This window comes from Onychostruthus taczanowskii, unplaced genomic scaffold (genome assembly GCF_017590055.1).
Source record: "Onychostruthus taczanowskii isolate IOZ18803 unplaced genomic scaffold, ASM1759005v1 scaffold36, whole genome shotgun sequence".
Taxonomy (NCBI): domain Eukaryota; kingdom Metazoa; phylum Chordata; class Aves; order Passeriformes; family Passeridae; genus Onychostruthus; species Onychostruthus taczanowskii.
In genome coordinates, this window is record NW_024501015.1 from 864348 (window position 1) to 887074 (window position 22727).

The 22727-nt window shown below is 38.6% G+C and overlaps 1 protein-coding gene across 1 annotated transcript in view; it reads right to left on the minus strand.

The window, feature by feature from the left end:
• OSBPL3 (oxysterol binding protein like 3) overlaps positions 1-22727 on the minus strand; it is an 87236-nt gene that overhangs the window by 44404 nt on the left and 20105 nt on the right. The window contains exon 3 of the mRNA XM_041411544.1: positions 2679-2921. Within this exon, the coding sequence (XP_041267478.1) occupies positions 2679-2771 (93 nt within the window). The 5' untranslated portion in view covers positions 2772-2921. The remainder of the gene's footprint in view (positions 1-2678; positions 2922-22727) is intronic.

Below are 22727 nucleotides of genomic sequence, written 5' to 3' on the forward strand. Positions count from 1 at the left end.
TCAGGGGAAAGTATGAAGTAATGATTCTGAATGGCTCTCAGACTGATGCTTGCAGTTGCAGCTCCCCAAACAAAACAGATGACAGTGTCACACTCTTTTCCAGTGCAAAATGCAGTCAGTTGTACCAAATATTTTAAACTGCCAAAAAAAGAAACCTACTTTGTGGAGGAAAAGGGTTGGCATCAGCTGCAACTAAGGCATTTGTTACGGTTCATAAAATTGGCAGAAATTTTCTTTTATGGAATTTGAGGTTTTTTAAAATGGTTCTCCTGTCACAAAGCTTTTCCCCAGTGGATCTATTTTAAAAGTTAGTTAACATATTAGATTTAAAAATAACTAGCACAACATACCTTCTTTTGATCACAGGTCAATTTAAATTTAAGGAAGGTCAACACCAGTTTTCTTTCCTCACAAAACTGAATTTGAGTCGTGTCTCTGTGGAAGAGATCCCTTTCCATAACTGAAGGAGGGGGGAACAGAAAAGCAAAGAGTGGGGAAGTGGCAGTAGCCTCCAACTTTTCACATGGCTTCAAAGTGAAGGTGAATTTAGTGGAAGAGGATTAAGGGTTCACCTGTTCAGTTCACACAGCAATGTACTGCATCGGGCTGGAAACAAGCACCGGATGCAGCAAAGGAAGGAGTGGATCCCTCAAAGTCCTGCAGCGCTGCTTAAGTCAACTCCTTTCTAGCACAGTGGCTCATTTTCTGCATCACAGGAGTCATGCTTCCCACAAACAGCGCTCCAACTTTAGTTCCCTGCATGGAACTAAACTTTAGCAGACCCAGCAGCCTGGCACTACTGTGCTTCCATATCCCAGCCTCAGGTCACTTACTGGGTGCTGGCGTACACCAGCAATAAAGTCTGCATCTAGGAAATCAAGAGAGGCTCAGAATTCAGATCCTGCTATTTTTTGGGCAAATTTCACCCTGCTCCAACTCTTCTTTCCCCCACAATTTTCTGATCTTCTTTCTACTTAATCAGATTCAAAGAAGGACTGCATCAGAGCAGCAGCACAGAGAAAAGCAAGATCTGTCACTAACCCACCAGCCACGAGCACAGGAGATGCAAGTGTTTGAAGGAGGAATAAGAAGGCCTCCATGGAGCCGGAATATGAAGGAAAGAATATCAAAATCATAGCATGTCACACCCTAAGCAGCACAGCACTTTGCAACATAATTTAAAGTTTCAGGACACTATTAATAAAAAAAGTATCAGTAACAATGTTATATCCCGCTATTCTACCAGGATTTTGAAACAAAAACCAAAACAATTCCAAACAAACACACAAAAGCTCCTGAAGGTTATTGTACATGTGGTCTTTTTTTAATTAGGGGATTCTTAACAGTTTCATACAACTTTAAATGGTTGCTGTTGTCTTAATAGAAGACCTAAAGTATTGTAATTTAAACGAATATACAGATGGAAAGGGCAAATAAATGGCATAAGTATGGTTCCTTATATTGGCTGCATTACACACCAGTGGATTTAGTCATACTCATGTAAATCTTATTATTTAAATAATACATGATAACACTTGATAGACAAGAACTATTGAACAGACAACACCAAATCTTTTAAATTACACTTTTCAAAGGTAATCTCATATGGAGGATAAAAAAATAATATTTCGGGAAAACAAAAAAGACATCCCGAGAGCAAGGATTTTATTGTTCAGTATACTAGAAATGCACAGCATTTCTCACAAGCGCAGCACTTTAAAAGTCATAAATTGTTCAGACATTTGTCTGCCTTGCCAACTGTATGAACAGGGCCAGGAGTCCTAGAAGAGCAGGTGCTGTTTCAAAACACAGCTGAGGACTCCAAAGGTTTTGGGGGATTGGGATTCCAATTAAAATTTCTGCCTGAGGCAGCTTCCAAGAACTCCACTAAGCCAGCACTTGTACAGATAAAAGTTTATGTTGAGCACTTTGCTCATGACTTTGCAAACATGAATTGAGCACATTCAAGTTTAATTCTCAGTGCAGCTGCAGGTCAGCATTTCTTGCCCACAAACAAAGCCATCTTCAGCAGCCTCACCTGCCAGGTGCAAACACTTGTAGACAGGTCTTTTCAAAGTGAGAGGTTTAAAGATTAGCAGAAAACAAAACAACCTTCACGTTTGGCATGCAGAAGCATCGTGTTACACAAATGCTCATTTTGCAATCTATGGTTCTACAGCAACAACCAGCACACATGGGCATTCAAAGAAGCCCTGTGTCAAATTCATGAAAAATAAATTATCTTTCACACGTGCATGCACACCTTTCCTTGGAAACTTGAAATAAACAGAGCAGTTACACAATATTCTACAAACAAAAGTAGTGCCTAACAGAAAAGATTTGGTATTTCAGGATCAAACCACTGAGACCAAGATGCTACAGCAGGTCTATTTTACTATAAAGATACCATACATACAATAAGAAAAAAATCAAAATTCACTGTAAGCATTCCAGTTTGACACATGCCTGTTATTCAGTAATATGTGTTCAATGCATTTGACTCAAAACAAGATGCTGCTACTAACAAAAATAAAAAGAAAAGAGAGAGAGGAAAGCAAAGAAGTGATGAAACAAAACAAGCAAGCAACAGGAAAACAAGGTTTAAGAGATTTGCAGATATCGAAGAAAACAAAGCAACAGCCAATCTTAGCAATGCTTTCAGCTTGGTGAAAAGGTACCTGTCGACTTCCCTGCTTGGAGGAGCAGCTGCTAGTGCTTCGTGAAGGAGACAACATTTTCTGGGATGCACCGAAGTTCTTCTCTTCACTCATGATCCAATACTATTTGTTCCACATAAGCTCTCTTAGAACACCACTAAAAGGTAATTTGGAAAATGTGTTGGAAGACTCCTCAGGGAAACACTGAACTCATCCTTTACCCAAATGCAGTCCAGTGGCATGATCTGTACCCCATGGAAACTCCTAGAAAGGAAAAGGGAAAAAAAAAAAAAAAGCCAAGTTAGCAGATGCTGTCTTTTGCTGCCATATTCTAGCATGAATCATAATAAAGCCTTTGATTAACACAAGCTGAGCACATTACTGTATTTTATAAGAAATAAATTAAACAATCACTTTAAGATAAATTTGCAAGTCTCAAAAAGGAATGACATAAATTTTGAATCCTAAAAACATTTTAATTGCTGCTATTTATTCAGAGGACAAAGTACAGTATCAAGCATATTTTTACAGATTTAAATTAATTTTAAAAATTAATAAAAACTCACAAAGAAAATCATAAATATCTATATGAAATGGCCCAAAATAGATCCAAAGTGAGAGGCAAACATCCAATAAAATGCCCCCAAAAAAGGTGCACCAAAAAGGTGTAATTAAATAAATTTCTCTTTTTCTCTGTTCCTTGATAATAAAAATAACTAAGCATGGTTTAATGTTATAACCAAAAAAAAAAAAAAAAAACCAAAAACCCTCTACATAAAAGAGTAATTCCTAAAAGCAGTGATCATGAAAACTTAGCTGCAGAGAGCTGTGCATGAGCACTTTTACCTGGAATCAGAAAGCTCTATCTACTGTCACATCAGCTCAGCAAGTGACTGGAAGAATAATTAACAGTCTGTTTAATAACAGTGCTCCCTGCAGCACATGCAAATACAAGCCATGCCAGGAACTCCCCGTAACGGAGTTCCAGCGTGGGTAAAAGTTGTCATGGTAACTGAATACCTTAAAAAAAAACTAACCAAAAACCAAAACCAACAAACAGAGGACATTACAAAAGAGTGATGCTTTCCAAAACTCGAGGTGGCTGTATAAATTGAGTATCACTTCAAATTTTATTGCCTCAGGCAAAGAATTCACAATTAGGAAGAGTCCAAGAACAATCAGTGATAAAGGTAAGGAAGTTTCCTTAGAAAGAGAAAGAGAGATTTCATTGCTGCAACAGGGAGGCACTACCTCACAATTCCCTGACTTGCACTGTCACAACAGTCCTGAGCTGGGATCACTGATTATTGAAGTTTGCCATTCATTTCTTCCTTGAAGAGCCTTAAATTCTATTCTGAGAGAAGCAGTAATTTCAGATCCCTAGTAAAGCATTTTGTGCATTTTAAGAATTCATTTTCCTTAAAAACAAAATGAAACAATACATCAAAAGCCACAGACAAGAAGAACCAACCAGAACTTAAATGTAGCACCTGGTTTTAATTTTAAGATGAAGACAGCACTCTGCAGCAGAAAAACCTCTCTCCCTACAGCTGTAGTCTGAAGCATCCAGCTTCTGAACAGAAACCTTTTCCAATCTACAGCGCTTTCTGGCAATATAGTTTGCCATAACACTTCAATCAACATGACCTCTTTTCACCTGAAACACAATCTCTCCTTATGGCATTTACTTTACCTAGTTAGAAATACTCCAGAACAAGTCTGTTATACAGCCCCGACCTCCACAAGTGAGGTGAGAAATGAACTCTCCTGGGGCTCTTCCAGGAGTGAAGATGAGTCAGCTCGGTAAATATTCCAGGAACCATCAGAGAGCTACAAAGACAGTGAGCCCAATGAAGACCAAAAAAAATTTAAAAAAAACCCAGAACAGCAATGTGACAAGCAAGGTCTATGTGATTTGGGCCCAACACATGAACTTGAAACTGAAGTTGTGACTGAGATTAGGAGCTGTGCATTTTGGAGAAGGTATGGTCACTTTCTGTCTGGAAGATAAATCTGTGTGGCATTTCATTAAGAACAAGTACTTTTAACAGGTTTAGATCTCTTTCCATTTTCTTTTTAAAGCAGGTTAGAAGCATCTCAGGTTTCTAACCATGGAGTAAATATAAAGGATAACTTTCTTATTTACTTGCAAGCTCCATTTGGCGAAACAGTTTAACGGTAATGTCTGTATTTACAAGAAGAGGTCAAACGCTCTCAACAGCAACAGAAACACTCTTCCTGCAAACTCATTGTTCAGATACCCCCTTGAAACCAGGCAGCAAGTGTTTTGCTTCTGGAACAGACTTTGGTCAGATAAATCCCTGTTCTCTTCACTGCTTTTGTTCAGAAGGAGCACCTTCAACTTTCACTGGTGACTATCTGGCATTTTGGCAGTGATTAGCAGAGTTCATGGCAAGAAACAGGCACTAATTTGCAGCAAAAAGCACTGGGTATATCTCCAGGACACACTACATTTAAAATATACAATGTCCTTTGCCTGGTCAAACATAAAGCATAATAGTTGTGATGTCCTAGAAGTGCCAAGTAACCAAAAAAACCCCCTAGAGGTCTCTTGGACTTCAACACAGAGAGAAGCCCTATAATCATAGGAATCTTTCTATCATCTTGTTTCTGGTGTGGAGTTTAAATGAACTGAAGGTTTGGCTACACAAATGTTCTAGGACAGAGCAGAGGGGTACTTCCTATGCAAATCTCCTGTAATAACAAGGTTTGCACTGCCGGGCAGTCTTGGAACATGGAAGCTGGATCCCTTTTGGATTAAATGTGCTCCAGGACTGTATCCAGTGCTCAAAGCATTGAGTCCACAACACAGACTAGAGCTAGTCCTGACGACTCTTATGCAGGGGCTGATGTTAGGTCTTCTTCCTAAGAGATTGACTACAAGGATCCAGTTCTACTGCACTGCTCCACTTGCTAACATTGACTTCAGAGAGACACAGACTTACAGACCCCAAGAAAGTACTTAAGATCCCTACAGCAATGTCATTTGTCCTTTTGGAATCAAAGAGAGTGAGATGGGCACATTTCCAGAACTCAAATGAGCTGAAGATGACTCACTACCTAACAAGAGGTGCTTGAACAAGGAGTAGGTGACAGGTGAGGTAAATCCGATAGAGGAGGAAGGAATCCTGAAGGATTTTGTCAAGTCTACTTCTGAAGCTGGCCTTTTGAATTTTCCTTCATTTCTTAAAATGAGTTACTGCATGGGCTGGCCAAAAAGACTTTTCTTACCAGCCCTGAAAAATTCAGGAGTGAAAAATGTGTCCTCTCTCTGAAGTGCTTCATTCTATTGGTGTTTCCCAGTAATTTAACTTATTATCTTGAGACTTCCAGATCTGAGCATGAAAAAGTGTATGAGAATAACTACCATGGCCCCAAATCCTCTGTAAAAACTGCTGTGCATTCCAGCAACAACTCTTTAAAAAATCTCTTCAAGTTTAGAAGAGAAAAAAGAAAACTGTGGCTGCCCTTCAACAATAACTCACTTATTCTTCCAGGAAGGTGAGAAAACACTGATCCTGCATCCCAGCTTGACTGGTTTTCAGCAGTAGTAACTGGGCCTCTCTAGGGCAAATGATATTTTGCAATAGATGTGGAAATTAAGGTCACCAGGTATAAGAGCAATTACAACTTTAAAGCAAGCATAAAAAGCAGTGTTATGTTAATGAAGTGAAGATTGCAACCAAAATTGATTTTTAAGGTCATCATAATACAATTGCTTCAGATTCATTAAAATTTGCTCCTTTCCATGCCACAGGATGGCCTCAGAACTGTATTTGTTCCCACATTTCTCTGGAGCACACAGGGCCACTTACTTTGGTCTACTCCAAAAAGACAACTCCAAGGTGCGAGGCTGAGGCAAATCCAAATAAATTTAGGACAGTAATTTTCACAAGTGCTAAGTATTGCCCTAATTCTTTTCTATAAAGCCAACAGCTGCAGAAGTAGGCCAAGAGTACCTCTGCAAATGGCCTCACCAGGTGCATCTTGAAAAAAATAAGAATACATGAGTATCAAATATTAGTTAGAGCTACTACACCATTAGATGATAAACAGCACTTATCTCTACTAATTATCTGCTACTAAGAGCCTTATTCTACATCAATTAAAGATAATGTAAATATATGATAATATGTAAAACAGAAATACAATTCTTTATAAAAAAAGTACTATCCCAGGTTGTCCTCAAACCTTTAAAATTGCACAGGTTCAAAGCAGCCTTGCAGTATCCTTTCATCTCTCACAACTCTGCAAACAATAAGCTTACAGCAAAATCAAAGATTTTTCACATCTCACAAAAGAAGAGAAGGGAAATTCAGAAAAAAAAATATGTATAACTGCAATTAAAAAAAAAACCCAAACAAAAACAACATCATGCAATTATTTTTGCCATGGTTCTGGAGGAAAAGTAAAGCCTTAACAGCTGCTTCAAAGCTGATTCAGCAGTGAAGGAACACTAGAGACTTTAGAAGCAAAACTGGAAGTGTACATCTCATTCTGTAGTCAATTAAGGTTTTTTGGATAGAAGAATAGTAACAACATAAAGTCTGATGAGAGTCAGGTGGATACAGCAAGCATGGAACTCAGCAATCCAAATCAGAGTTGCATGCAACATTAAGTGACTTTCACAGAATTAACAAAGACTTTGTGCTGAAACCTTTGCTCTGCAGCTATTACTAAATTACATTCACTCACATCTGCCTGGATAAACAAAGCAATAGTCTTTTCCTAGTCTTGCTTTCATGTCTCTCTCTGTTAGAGTTCAATTTGCCAGCTTTAATCTATGCCGGTGTCTTATCTGGCTCAAAATAGGAAAGAATTATTTATAGGCTACAGATACACCACATACAACTATGGGAGATGTCTTTTCAAGGCAGGTATTTGCTGTTCCTCAATTACTGTGAGATTCATACTACTGAAGGTCAAAGCACATGAATCCTGTTCTGTTACTAGCTATTCTCTTTACTAAAGAAAACTTGCGGAAACAAAAACAAAGCAGTTTAAAACAACTCTTACTGATAGGTTATTAAACCTAGCTTTGAAAGCAAAGGTTCAAACAGCTCAGGGAGACTAACAATAACAGGAAGCATTTCAGAGCTGCCTTCCATCAGATAAGAGCTCACCCAAAACACAACTTCTCTTGAGCAGATGTTTTCATCAGCCATGAAAAAATGCTACCTGGAAGCAGTCTGTGATGCAAAGAAACATCTACCCTGTCTCCTTAAGGAGGCTTTTGTAGCAATTTAATCATGCTACGTCACTGACCTAAAATAAGTAAATTTAGTTCAAAGAAAACTCATAATTGTTTAACTGAGACAGAGAGAAAGGGGAAAAGCTAGACAAACAACAACCACACTGCATTTAACAGAAGATTTAACAAGAGATTGCTTATCATCATCACTTGATGAAAGAAAATCCTGTATATTCCAGTGCATGGAAAGCAAAACACCTCAAAACCACAGAAACAGAAAACAAACTACACAACAAAATCCCAGAAACAATCCAGTAGAATACATCCCAAGAAAGACATAAAAAACCATACTTTGATGTCAAGTCTAATTAAGCTTTCCAGAAGCAAAGCAAATATTTGCTGTTTCACTAATAATTCAATCATTACATTATAGATATCCAAGATAATTCAATCTTTAGATTATAAAAATCTTATTTAAATTTAGAAGCCGGTCATTCAGCATCCTGAAATATGAGTACATATAAAAATACCACCTTTTCCTCGCATCCGCCACAGAAACTGTCTACAATACTGCACATGACACGATTCATTTTAAATGCACACTCTTGACACTGTTTCCATCCCCCCAGGAGATCTATGATAGATTGCACTTGTACCAAAAACCCAAACTTACTGGGTATATAAACTAGATAGACGTGTTAAAGGTCTTGATGACAAGTGATACAGAAAATACATGTGGTAATAGCAGTATTTTTACAGTAATTAATCAGCTGTCTTACTACCTTTTCCACCCAACTTTCAATCACAGTTGAGAATCATAACTAACAGCTCTAACCTAGCCCACAACCAGGTGCTAAACAATTAATATTCTTCTCCCTGCCCCTTCCAGAAGGAGTCTTGCCAAGGGCTTGCCTGGCAGCTCAGGGCTCACCAGCGTGACCGAGGGAGCCGCATGTGCCCCTTCCAGCTCTTGGCATGGCTCAACACTTGAGCAAGCAGCCAAAAGCTGGGGGACCACCAGAAACAGTTGGTGACCCACTAAAAGAGGGGTCCACAGTCTCCCTGCCAAGAGGGTGGAGCACAAAACAACAGCTCCTGAGCTGGGATCAAAGCCTGGTGAGCACTGCACACAGCAGTGCCAGGGAGGTACAGTCCTCCCTCTGCTCAACCAACAAGCCAGGAGCAGGTCTGTTTGCACTGAACTGCTGCTCAGCCAGAGAAACCTTACAAAAGATGATCAGGCAATAGAAGAGAGAGACAAGCTTATTGTAATTTTCAGTAAGGAAAAGAACAGGCACATGGTATCACTTTACAGCCTGTACTAAGAGCCTTGGAAAAGCCCATCTCTTAGTGATAACATCCCAGAGTGGGAAACATTTGGCAGGAGCTTGGTTGTCTTTCATTTTTCTGCTCTTACTACTTAAAGCTTTGCTTTGTTCACTAAAACAAAGATATTTCACTGTGCCCTGAGGCTTATTCCTTTTCAAAACTGCAGTCATTATTGCTAAAGTGTTGCTGAAATACACAGTGTTTGTTGTCCTGGATTCAGTTTTGATAGGCACAATGTTAGCTCTGGAAATATCTGTCAGTCTGCCAGCATGTAGTAGATCAAGATCTTCAGACAGAACTGTCTGCACATCAAGCAAAAGACGCCACTTTTCTGTCAAATCATTGAAAGCATCAGTGTAACTTTGAATCAGTCTGGCTCCTTGTGACCTGATGAACTGCATAATGCTGTAAGATGCATAAATCCATCAAGGCCAACATAAAACAATATATTTTATTAAACCAGTTGACATTAATTGGTTTAACTACAGAGAAAGAAACACAAACCCAACCACCTCTGGTTTCAAGTAGAATAGCAAATAGAAATACTGGAAGAGTTTTGGTGGCCCAGGCATGATCCTCACCAAAGTCTGAAGCAAAATATCATGAAAGTGCTATGACCCACAAACACAATGCATGTCCTTTATCTCATGCAGGAGAGCTAGACATGTTCATTAAAGAATGGCAGGATCAACAAACCTGCTTTGTCCTCTCTGAGGTGCTCTTTTACCTTTCACACTTTGGCATCATCTACTTTCTAAATTAAAAAAAAAAAAAAAAACCAAAAAAAAAACCAACAACAACAAAAAAAACCAAAACAAACAATGAAAAACATCAAACAAAAAACCACCAAATGAACCAAACAAAAATTTTGATCCCCACTCAGAAACCTGCTTTTTTATGATACATGGGAATTGTCATTTGTCCTGTATATCACTAATTGCTAAAAGAAAAAAGGTATAAAGAAACCAGCACTTCCCTTTGGGAATGTTTTGTATTTTTCCTTTGTAAGCAGGCCTACTACCTCAAAATTTAAGTCTTATTAACTTTAATAACTGTGGTAACAAGATTCAGTTCTTCCTAGGATGCATAGAAATTTGTTTTCACATTTTATAAAGTGCAACAATGACAAGCTATAAAAATCTTGTATTTCTTCTTGATCAAGTTAACCTAACTTTAGAGGCTTCTGTCTCTAAGTCCACTCCAGGATGCCTTTTTCAGTGTACTTTATAACATTAGTATTTATACATGCAGCACTACAGCTTTCTTTTAAATATTATGTAGATTTTTTTTTTTTTACAGAAGGTCTTTCATATTAAGAGAGCTGAAAACCACAAAAGATGTGTGGGGTGTTCTGAACAAGGTCAGATAGTTGTTAACAGATCAGTGTTAACTTTTTTTAACACTACCTTAGGTGAGAGGCCACTAATTTTAACAAGGTCAGATAGTTAACAGATCAGTGTTAACTTTTTTTAACACTACCTTAGGTGAGAGGCCACTAATTTCTTAATACTGTGTTTCTAAACACACAATGTGCAAACAAACATCAACACTTTAGAAATGCATTGTAGGAAATAATAACATATAAAGTATCCTAAGAACAATTAGTACTTTATTAACGCCAAAAAGTAGGAGTTTGCTCATTCCAAGTATTCAATTTAAAAAAAAAAAAAAAAAAAAAAAAAAAAGCCAGCATGAAGGAAAAAAGTATACAGAGAACCACAGAATCATCAAATGGCTTAGGCTCGAAGGGACCTTAAAGATCTCCCAATTCCAACCCCCTGCCATGGGCAGGGACATCTTCCACTAGACCAGGTTGCTCAGGGCTTCATCCAACCTGGCACTGAACACTGCCAGGGTTGGAACACACAATTTCCCAGGGCAACCTGTGCCAGTGCCTCACCACCCTCACAGTAAAGAATTTCTTCTGAATATCTAATCTACATCTCTCAGAGAGATATGTTCATTTTAAACACAAAACTGTTCAGGCTTCAGCAGGAGCTCCTCCAGGACAGACAGGAGGATGCCTGCAGCTGTCCTTTTGCCTGGAAACACACACCACCCACACACATGCATGCTGGTGACAGGAATCATGAGTCACAGATGCCAGAACCACACTCTTGGAAGATTCTGCATCACATCTGCTCTTAAATCCATTCATATTTATGCTTGTAATGAACACCTTGACAATGGGAACCAGGAAAGCGCTCCCATGGATCAAGTTTTCTGCAACATTATCTTCATGGCATAGGGAAAAGATGAACTGAAAGAGAGCAAGAAGCAGAGAGATGCGAGATGTGGGAATCCAGATTATAAATCTGAATGCCTACACCCAATGTTTTGCCTAATTAACAAGAAATGGGAAAGTATCAATCACAACAGCTGGGTCAGACAAAAAAAGATGCAGGTCAGAAGTGAGGGTCTCTGACTGGTTAACAGGGCAGTTCTTGAACAGGAAAGAACCATAAAGGGGATCCTCTCCCCACCTCAAATGATACAATCCCACCACCACGTCCTCCAGTTCTGAAACACTGGAGGGAAAGACAAATCCAACTAGGGCTCAACCACAAAGACTCAACTTGGACTGAGCTGGTAAAGGAACTTCTGCCCTCAAAAAGGGAAGAAACGAAACACAAAGCCGTAGAAGTTGCAAACTTCTGTTTGGGAAGATCAGAAGGTCCATCTCAGAGTGAGTGACTTCATGTCAGGTCTTGCCTTGCCTCTGCCTAGCTACAGGGGTACAAAATCTAAAAGCAAGTTCAGAGATTAGCAAAAAAAAGAAAACTCTGACAGACAGTCCAGAACAAGGAAAACCCAAAGAGTTTTAATGCACTAGGTTTGTTTATACAAGTCTACTACAACATGACATCCCAATGTCAAAATACGGCCTGCCTCCAGCACAGAGCTCAGAGTTAATACAAAGCTGCTGAGAACTTTTATGGGTCTCAATAGCAGTTCAGAGTTCCTCCTTTGATGGGTTAGAGCTCAAAATCATATTAATTTTCAAATCTGTCAAAGTAATTAAAGAAATTATTGCTCCCAAGCAACTTGTCACTGTCCTTTCCTGGAGATCAGTAGTTTCCTTGACAAAAAAATAAGTATTAAAGATAAATAAGTATTAAAAAAAAAAGAATCACAGGAGCCCTCCCTGATCCACTTCAGTAGAGCAAGATTTTTGTCACATCAAGTAGTTCACACGCTCATCTCTGGGATGATCACCACCAGCTGGTGGCCAAGAAAGTGGAAGCAGTGTTATTTTCAATTGATCCAGACAATTCTGTCCCCAATTTTACATTTAGATTCAGGTTAGTGCAAGCTAGCAGCTATCTATTTGAATTTAATTAAATACAAATTAAATACCCCGTGATTAAAAAAAAGCTTTAGCTATGCTCTCATTCTCAAGTATTTTAGAGGTTTAAAAGATGGAAGGTTTTAATTAGGATGCCTCAGCAATAAATGAGAATGAATAATTCACACAGAAATTTATTTGAACTCAGTGAAAGGGTGGTACAACTAAACTATCCATATTTTTTATTTCTAAGGAGTATATAATTTTTTAGTTCAGCTCCAGTCATTGGAAGCAGGCCATAGAAATGGCAGACAACATGAAGAGTTTCGTAATGTGTACAGTCCAACATTTTGGTTGCTTCATAGCATTCTTGAGGTTGGTTATACTTGAACAGCAACTAACAAGTTGGATTTTAATTTTAGGCTATAAAACCAGCAATAAACAGAAGTTTTCACAAGTGATGTAGATTCCCCTTAAGCAGCTAAATATTAAAAGAGTTCCACCAGTCTTTGCCTTCTCTCTCTCTCTACTCTCCTTCCAATCCTTCATCAGTTTTGTGTTAGTTTTTAAACTGCTGACATATGGCACTGGCTTTGCTAGGCCATCAGGACTTGCAACACAAAAACAAATCAAAGCTGTGGCTGATTACGGATAGTGCATAAAGTGAGTTCTCACAATACTTAACAAGTTTTATTTAATATACCTCTCTTGATGAATTTCTGAAAAGGAAAGTAGAACAAAGCAATTTCTTAGAAGAACACACTAAAAGGTTCGGGGTTTTTTAATAAAAATGTCTAAAATGACTTAAACATCAACATATGAAGTTGCAGGAAACATAATACCACGAGCTATTTTCCTAACAGATGGCACTCACGCCTACTTCACCCATGCTGACCTACATCTTTTTTCCTTAACTTTTACTAATATTAATCTTTCATTGAATGCATTTTTTACAATTTTGCCACCAAGCGATACTTTTAGCATTTCAGGTTTGAGATACCTATTTGAGAACATATTTCTATCAATATAAAATATAGACTGCATAAAGGAGGAAAACACCTTTACAAAGCTCAGGACATAAAATTATACTTCTGACATAAAACTGTCTTCCAAAGGCTGTTCAATATTGAAACTCTATGCACTAAGTTTTCATCCAGTCTTGACTGGAAAACATGACATTTGCAGACATTAAAGCATTGTCATAACTCACACTGCCTTGTAGGAAAAAAAACACCTGTGCAATACAGGCAGTTAAAACAGAACCATTGAACTGATTTTCATTATTTTGTTCTACAGGTTTAATTGTGAAAAGGTAGAAAAATTAAATGTATGTAGAAAATGAGGAGGCGGAGAAGAAATGTGAAAAAAATTTACAGTGACTGGTATTTTAAGTAAAAAACTCCTAAGATTTCCATACAAAAATGCACCCACTTATTTCTCCTAATATGTTATACTGTTTTTGAGATCACATCATAAAATATGTCAAAAACCCCAAAAATCTTTAGTGTTGTTACACCAAAATAAGAAGGATTTACATGCAACATCCCATTAAAAATAAATCTGGGAATGGCCAATGGCAGTTGGAAGTATGGCATTTGGAGAAGTCACATTATCAGCATTTGAAGTTTGACAGTCTTCTCTTCTGTACTCAAAAAATAAGAAAATCAATCCACTGGCTGTTCTAGCTGCAAACAAACAAGGTGGCCACGGGAGCTGGCAGTGCCCCAGCTCTTCTCTAACCTGTTACTCACCAGCCCCATGATACCGCTCATTATCATCATCTTCCAGAGCAGGACACTCACACTAACAGTGAGAATAATAAAAGAGGTGTTGTTGAAACTCTTCCCGTATGGTTCCCAGGGTGACAGAGCAAAAAATTGTTCTCTAGAGCGATTTTACAATGCCAGTTAGGCAGAGCACAGTGAGGGTGATCACTGCTTCAAGTCACGATTAAACTATAAAACACAGTGACAAAACAAGCAGGATCTCCTGCCACCCTCCAGCACCACAAGAGATGATTTTGGGAATAGATTGTTTCCCATGTTGAATGGGTATCACATTTTTAAAAGGTGAAAGAAAATACAGTACAACACAAAGCATTTCTTGGGCACCTGGTGCTGTATTCCAACTGGTCATTTTGGACAATTGAATTAAAATACTACTAGAGCCACAGAACAGTTCATTTTTAAGTGCTTACATAAAAATGAAAATAATTTATATTTGTGTCAAGTACAGAAAAGTTATTGAATTACTCAGAGAAGAATATTCTAATCCCTCTCCTTATGTTTTTCTCCCTTTAGTACATTAGGTTTTGAAAAAGGATTTTGAATATAGGAAAAATGGTAGCCCCATGCCAGGCTCTGAACAGCATCCAGTGAAAGCTGATTGCATCTTTGTGCTTCCTAAAACAGCCACCCTAAGGTGAAGTTCATTTAGACCCAAACCTGCAGTAAAAGCTTTCACACCTCACAATTTCTTTAACATAAGTGATAGCATTCCCAGAAATACAAATTTTGTCCTATTACCAACTGCCAATCTAGTCAAAATTTCAGTATTATTTCCAAAATTGGAATGTAAATTTGCTTCTACTCCCCATGGCATTCAGCAACTAATTTTGAATAGTCTGTTATTTATTCTTGCAGATTGTCCATACAAATCCAGCATACAGTGCTTTAAAATAATTAAAGCTTCCAATAAATGCTGCTGCCTTGTGCACAGGAATCTGACTTTATATTAATTTTGCCTGGGGACTTCACTAATTGCTCAGAGTTCACATCTCCTTTTACCAGTCTGAACAGCTCAATTTCTCTCTGTCTTCCTCCCTGCCCCATTGCCCATGCCAGGGATATTTTTCTGGAGCTAGGTAAGGACATGGAAAAAGCATTAGGCATTTGGAAGTTAAAACCAGCAGCTTAACCACCTTATACAGTAAATCTAAGGAGCTTAAACTCACCAACAAGTGCAGGAATTGTCAAGTTGGATGTTATGCATTAAGCATGAGAAAGTAAATACATGTGACAAATGCGTTACTTCCCCTGTGAACATAATGATTATAGTTAACATACCTAAATTAAGTCACACATTAGTTATGTCTGAAGAGAGCAGAGTGATGATTAACATTTTGTACATAAACAACCACTGTTTTTTAGATTCAGAACCACTTTCAGGGATGCTGCAGGCCTGATTTTTCTTCAGCTGAGCAAGCAGAGAGACATTATCTCAACAACATTAATGAGCCTCCATGTGCCCATGGACAGAAACAGGGTATTTCACAGGTTACAAATTAAATAAATCAGGTGAAAGCAAACAGTCCAAACTGAGTTGCCACAATTTATCCAAAACCATAAACAGTCTTCCATTTGATCTTCCTTTTAACACACTGAACCAAAAGTTCTTTGCAACTGCAAACTTAAATAGGTAAATAGCAACAATTTTTACAATCATTTCAGAACACTCTGAAATTCAAATACATGCAGTCATATGGATGCTTTTGTGATAGCAATAAAATATTCTTTATAAAGGAAAATACATCTTCCTTACCCTGCACTTTCTATCATGTTAGCCCTTGTTCACTGCTGTCTAATGAGAGGAATTTTACTAATTGTCATTTGTGGCAGTAGCAGCTTGATGCCACAAGGCCAAAAGGCAGTTAAAGGTCACTGCCTATTAGATTACACCAGACTGATGGCAGCACATTTGGAAGCAAAGGCAGAAGCCCCTGAGCTCTGACTCACTGCAGAGACTCAGATCTGGACATTTTGCTCAGCACCGGCAGGGCTGGGTCTTCTGAGCTGGCCCTGTACTCAGGTCAGTCAGCCTGCCATCTGCCTCAGGTGGGCACTCAGGGGACTGCAGCCTTCCTCTCTACCAAATACACCTCCACCAGCTCTCTTCCATCCATCAGGCTAAGAACTTCTGCTGCACTTTCCATGGCAAACCCCTTAACTCTTGGTGGTCATAAAACTGTTTCATTTCCAATACCTGTGCAAAGTATAGGCATATTGATACTCGTGTTTTCTACATGTGCATCTAGTGATCCTAGCACCTTGTTCAAGTGTTAATGATCCCTTTTTAATCAAGTCTTAATATGCACATTTATTTTCTCTATGACAGTCCCTTTCTGTTTCAAATGCACACATCATATCGAGTGCCTTACCATCAGATTTCTGGGCTATAAGTTAAATGAAATGTGATGCATGGTTATGTAACTGAAAAAAACCCCATGAATTTATCTTCCCACAAGTGACAACTGAATCACAGAATACACTCAGTTGGAAGGGAACCACAAGGATCGTTGAGTCCAAGTCTTCAGTGAATAGCCTGCACAGCACAGCTGGAGCATCCCACACAGAACCAGCCATCCAGGCAAAAGATGCTATTAGTGGCTCCTTATTTCTTACAAGATACCATTAAAAGGGCCTCCAGCTTAAAGCCACAATCCCATTTCAGAAGTATTCCACAAATTCTGTGACCCCCACAGGGGATGCACGCTGGAGCAGTTGAGGAAGAACTACAGCACCTGGAAAGGAGGAATTCCTGGAGGAGCATCTCCCATGGGAGGGACTCCACACTGGAGCAGGGCAAGAGAGTGAGGAGTCCTTTCCCAGGGGAGAAAAGAGCAGCAGAGACAATGTGTGATGATGTGACTAGAGCCCTCATTCCCTGCTCACTGGGCGGAAGGAAGTAGATTTGGAGGCTGAGCCCAGAAAGAAGGGAGGGGTGAAGGGAAGGTGTTTTAAGATTTGGGTTTATTTCTCATGATCCCATATTTGACAGCCATTAAATTACATTGATTTCCTTCAGTCAAGAGTGTTTTGCCCATGACTGGGCAATTGCTCAGTGATCTCTCTGTGTCCTTATCTTGACCCATGAGCCTTCCACTATATTTTCTCTGTCCCATCCAGCTGAGGGGATGACAGGGTGGCACCTGGTGTCAACCCACCACACAGCCATTGTGGCAGTCCCTGGTTACCTGCACTTCTTTACCAAGAATTCTGCAAATACAGGAGAGATTGAGATTTCACAACTTACAGGGAAAGCTAGCTGCAGCAGGAGATGCTGAATCATGCCTTTAACAGCTGTTACTTAGCTAGCACCACCTCTTAATTAGTGGCTTCTTTTAGATTTCCTCAATAGCTATATGGCACCAAAAAAACCCCACAAAACAACAAAAAGAGGAAAAAAAGGCAACCCAGCAAACAAAAACACAGACAATTCCAGCTCAAAATATAAACCACATGTAAAAATGTTAAAGGTGAAGTACAAACCATAATTTGTGTAAGTAGAACAAACAGCCAACTACAGGCATAGAAAATGTTTATTTTATACTCCCTCATAACAAATCAAAATCCATTGAACTTTTAAGTTCTAGATTTTGCAGCCTGTCTCACTCCATAGAGTGGAAAATCCAATTTCCTTCAGAGTCCCAAAGCTTGAGCTAAACAATGAATGCTTCTCCTATTTCTCCTGAAACACAGGTTTTCCCTGAAAAGCTGCTGGCCAGATGCTGAATGGTATTACGGGTAAAACTATAAACCAGCTTTTCTTAGGGTGCATTTTACTTTGCTAACCACCTGTTACTATGATCTTGTCCAGAGGTGGCAAAAAAAAAAACAAACCAAAAAGCAGGCAGGGAGTGGTACATGACTCATCACACTGTGTTAAAAACAACATTAACAGTTGAAATCTTGAGAAGCAAAGAGTTGCTGCCCAATAAAAGTTGGCACAGAAAATAAAATCACAAAGAGACAGGGCCATTCTCCAGTCCTCCTTGTCATCACCAACACCAAATTCTATTGGTGTCCCTCAACCAGAAACACACAGCTTTTTCAGTGTCACCACAGTGAGCACTGCTGCCCCTGGAACATTAAAGCAGCTGAGAGTTTCTGCCTTTTAGCTAATGTAAGTGCCCCCAAGAATTAAAATTATTTCTTTTTGGAGCATTTGACAGCTTGCTAGAAGTTCCAAACAAATACTGTGCTGCAGAAAGACTAGTGTCAACATTTTGATTAATCCTTTATTATTAGACTTCTAAAGTAGAATAATACCTTGAATTTCTTTGATTTTTCTGAAAGCATAATTCCTGCTGTTTAAAATAAAGTACAGCTTGAAGCACATTCAAGCACACCTGTGGACAGTCATCAAATAGTTCAGATATTTAGGCACTGGAAGTAAAAAACATTGGAAGTAAAAAACATTTTCACTTGAAGTAAAAAAGTTCTGACCATGGTATGTTTGTCCAGGGGACAAACATACCATGGACAGAACTTAAGGGGAAAAAAAGATATTTTTTGCTACTTTTCAAGGTAAAGCATCATATGAAATCTGGTCTTAGATCAAAAACTTTTCCTTTTCTTTAATAACTTGCTATCCTCCAAAAATACAGCAGCAGAGCCCAGGTCTCCTCCACATCTGCAGACAGAGAAGTCACCTGGACTTCTCTGAAGAGCAGGGAAAGTCACAGTGAAACATGCTGCTGCACTGAAGTCTTCTTAAAGCTTTTTCATCATCTTGTTTTATTATCATCAATTTATTTTCATCATTTCTCTGATGCTCACGATTGGGTCTCCAAGTTACCAGCCAGTGTGTTTTACTCCTTATCAGGTAACACCTTTCCTGGTTTTCTCTCGGAATGCTAATGTTCCTGAAACACAAGTTGATGTGAGAATGTACTTCTATTCTGAAAAGTTCTTGCTATGGTTTGGTCACTGAAAAGGACATGTCTCCAAAACAGACATTTTGTGAATGAGGTAAAGTTGGGTAAGTTAAAAAAACTCAATAAACAAATACTAGAAATTTTACATTTTCATAAAAACATCTCTGTTTATTCATCACTATTGATAATTATACTTCATCAGGTTTGACCATTTTTCATCCCTCATATGTGGTTTGATAAGAAGTACAACAAAAAAATCTACAACATTGCATTCTTGGGCAAGCACACAAGGATAAAATAAGATTAAAATACATTAATGTAACAGAAGCCCACTGACTGAAAGAAGCCACTCAGCTTTATACACGTAGCTCAAAAAAATTGTACTGTTAACATTTTACTCAGTCTTTAATATTTATTTCTCCTTGAGAAGTAGCTGCTTCAATAATGATAATATTTTTCTGCTTAGCAGGAAGCTTTTTCCAACCTAAAGAAACAATTTCATTTTGTCTTCAAGTACCTGGTGCTCCGAGAACCTGCCTTAACAATTAAAACAAGAATTTGACCTTTTCTCAGAAGCAAATGTGAGTATAAAGCATATAAACTAGGAATCATATAAACTGGGAATCAGTGACCAGAGGCCAAAGCCATCCCTCATTCACTGTTACACATGGCAGGGTTGGGGATTCAGTCTCACAGCCTCATTGTCACACTAGAGGGGCCCACCAACAACTGCAACCTTCTCTTCCACCCTCCTGCATTTCTCTTGCACACAAAACCTTTGCTGTGGCACAGCTGGAAAAGAAGGGCCCTGAAGCTATACAACTATGCAGCTGTTGGTCACAATTAATTTCTAAGGCCACCTGTGAAATATGACAAATCTGACTTGTGATGTATCTGTGGCTTTATTTCTACTCTTCAGCTGGTGGACAAATAAATTACCAGAGTCTACATGCGCAAAGACAGGAAAAATTTACCCCATCTTTCTTCAAAAAGATAAGCCTGGCAGAAACATATGTTCAGGCTTATACTAAAAGACAGAGATGGTCTCTTAAAGTTACTCTTAAAAGAAGAGGCAAGTTTCTTTTGGCTCTTCCAAGCATCAGAGGACTGAGTTCATGAAAAGTGCATGCTTCTTCTCAGTGAGGGTGTGATGAAAACATTTTCACTGGTAGGAATATGGACTATCTGTATCACTTTCTGTAAGCAAAATGCAGAATCTCACTTCATAAAATCCTCACTGTAATGTCAGTAAGAAGGCAAGTAGTTCCCATTGCTAAAATGGGAAGGGTGACCCAGCTGATTGTCTCTGGACCAACCAGACGCGCGGTAGTTGCTACTTTTCTCTGCATTTAAGCTTAAGGAATCTAAAGTTTCCATAACAGGAGACAAGACTCATGATCTCCTAAGTTACTTTTGGCTATGCTAATTAGCTATTTCAAGCACTTAAAGTTCGTAGTCTCTGCCAAAGTAGGAAGCAGTAACTATTAAAAAGACCTGAATTTGCATGTGTGTGGCATACTCTGCCCTGAATCCAGGGAGAATGGTCTGTCACCTTGGCACCACAGGGCTGGGGAGCTCACAAGCTTGTCACACCACCTCAAGCCAAACATCAGCTTGACACGTTTGGCACGAGCAACAATTTGCCCTAAAAGAAGCATATAAATGATAAATAATATCATGCTGTATTAATGAAACTGTGCCTGTATAGTTCATCCACCTTTTTGTAATTTCACTTATTTTCTACTGAAACAAGTCCTAAAAATGACTTTCTTCTGAGATCATATAAAATCAGCAGTCTGCTTGTTTCAAACAGTTCCTCTGCCTAAGCAGGTGTTTTCTGTTTTAGATCAAAATATCTATGGTTAAAACAAAAAGATACCAATTATGTTTCCATGAGGTTGGTAACCTGCTTATTCACTCCTCCCAGCCATAGATGCCATCCATGATACTCGGATGTAACAGTTTGTTTTGGTGTTAAAAAATAACAAAATAATTTGTTTCAATAGCAACTAGTAAGACAAGAAGTGAACAAACAGCCTTTTTCTTCCCTTCTTCACTTTTTTTTTTTGCAGGGGGTTTACCTATGCTACTATTCACTGGACAAGTTAGTGCAAATATTCATAGCTAATTCCAAAAGAAGCACATCTGAGAGAAGTGGCTTAAATTTGTAGTCCTGAGCTTGTACACAAAAGCTAGGGTTGTACATTCATTATTTTTGCATTTACAAGGGTATGCATGCTAAGATTTGGCCTCTTTTTCCTTCAGAGGAAGTACTAAATGACATATTTTAACACAGAACTTTGTTCTGTATGAAGAGTTTTTCATATAACACTATTAGTAAAGAGCCAGCAGACAGCTTTGAGCTGCCACTATTAAGCTTAAAATGTAAAATTAAATACCTTTCACAAGTGAGATAAAACTACAGATTCAATGTATTTAATATTTGTACCAAAAGAACTCAGCTTGGAATTTTAGGTTGGCAAAACTAACAGAAAATACCAACAAAGATCAGAATACACAAGGTTTCCATGAAGTTTCTTTAAAAAAATTTATGTGGACTGAGGATCACTTCTTTCACTGTATTTTTCTACATTCAGGAGAGCAGTAAAGAATTCCTCTAAAGGCTCAGTGACATATGGAAGTTCCTTCTGTAACAGCCATAGATTTAATTTTCAAGCTTGTAAAAATGAATTTAAGACAGTCACTTAAAGGTGAATTCACTTTGAGCACCAGCTGCTGTTTCTTTCCTATTTTAAAAGATACAGAGCTATTTAGTGAAATTATACCAGGTGTTAATGTGAGATTTATTGTATCTCAAAAAACAGGGTGTTACAAAGTATTAACGCACTCCTAGAACATACACCAACAGGATTGTACTACATCAGTATGGAAATGGAAGTATTACTGTTAAAGTAAATCCTAATTCTCATTTCAGTCTTCTGCTGCCACTGTTAGAGGAGCAATGAAAAATTCCCTTTCTGGTAACTGTTCAAATGCCGTCAGTTCTGTATCCCTGGAAATCTACCACCCTTGCTATCAAAGTTGCCTTTCAATGGTGAACATCAGAAAGATTAGGACAAGCAGATAAGGTCTTGGCCAGACTTTTTCACAGCTTTCCTGCATGACGCCATGTGAAGTCACAAACCTATCTGCTCCACAGGAACCCCCTCTGTAAGTAAAATCACCACATGCTGCACACTGGGGTGGGGCAGGTCTGTGTTAATTTCTGCCTCGTACAGAAACGTTTTGAAAGTCATTAGGCAATCAAAAAACTTTGCTTTGCTACTTAAACATAAAACTTCCCAACTTTATCAGCGAGCTGTTTTGTAATAGTGTTGATAAGCTCCACTATCTTCATAGGTAAAAGGATCCTAGAGCAACTGGGCACCTCCCACTGGAGCAGTATGGCAGCACCTACCAACAGAAATAACCAAGTGAAAGCATCTTCCACTCTTGCTCTCCTCCACTGACACATTTACAGCTTCTAATTTAGAGAAGTTGAAAACATACGCGGTTTTTAATGTGCTTTACAGCAGTCACACCTAGCAAAGATTCAGTCCTTGTGCCTGCTCCGTACTTCAGTTCTCA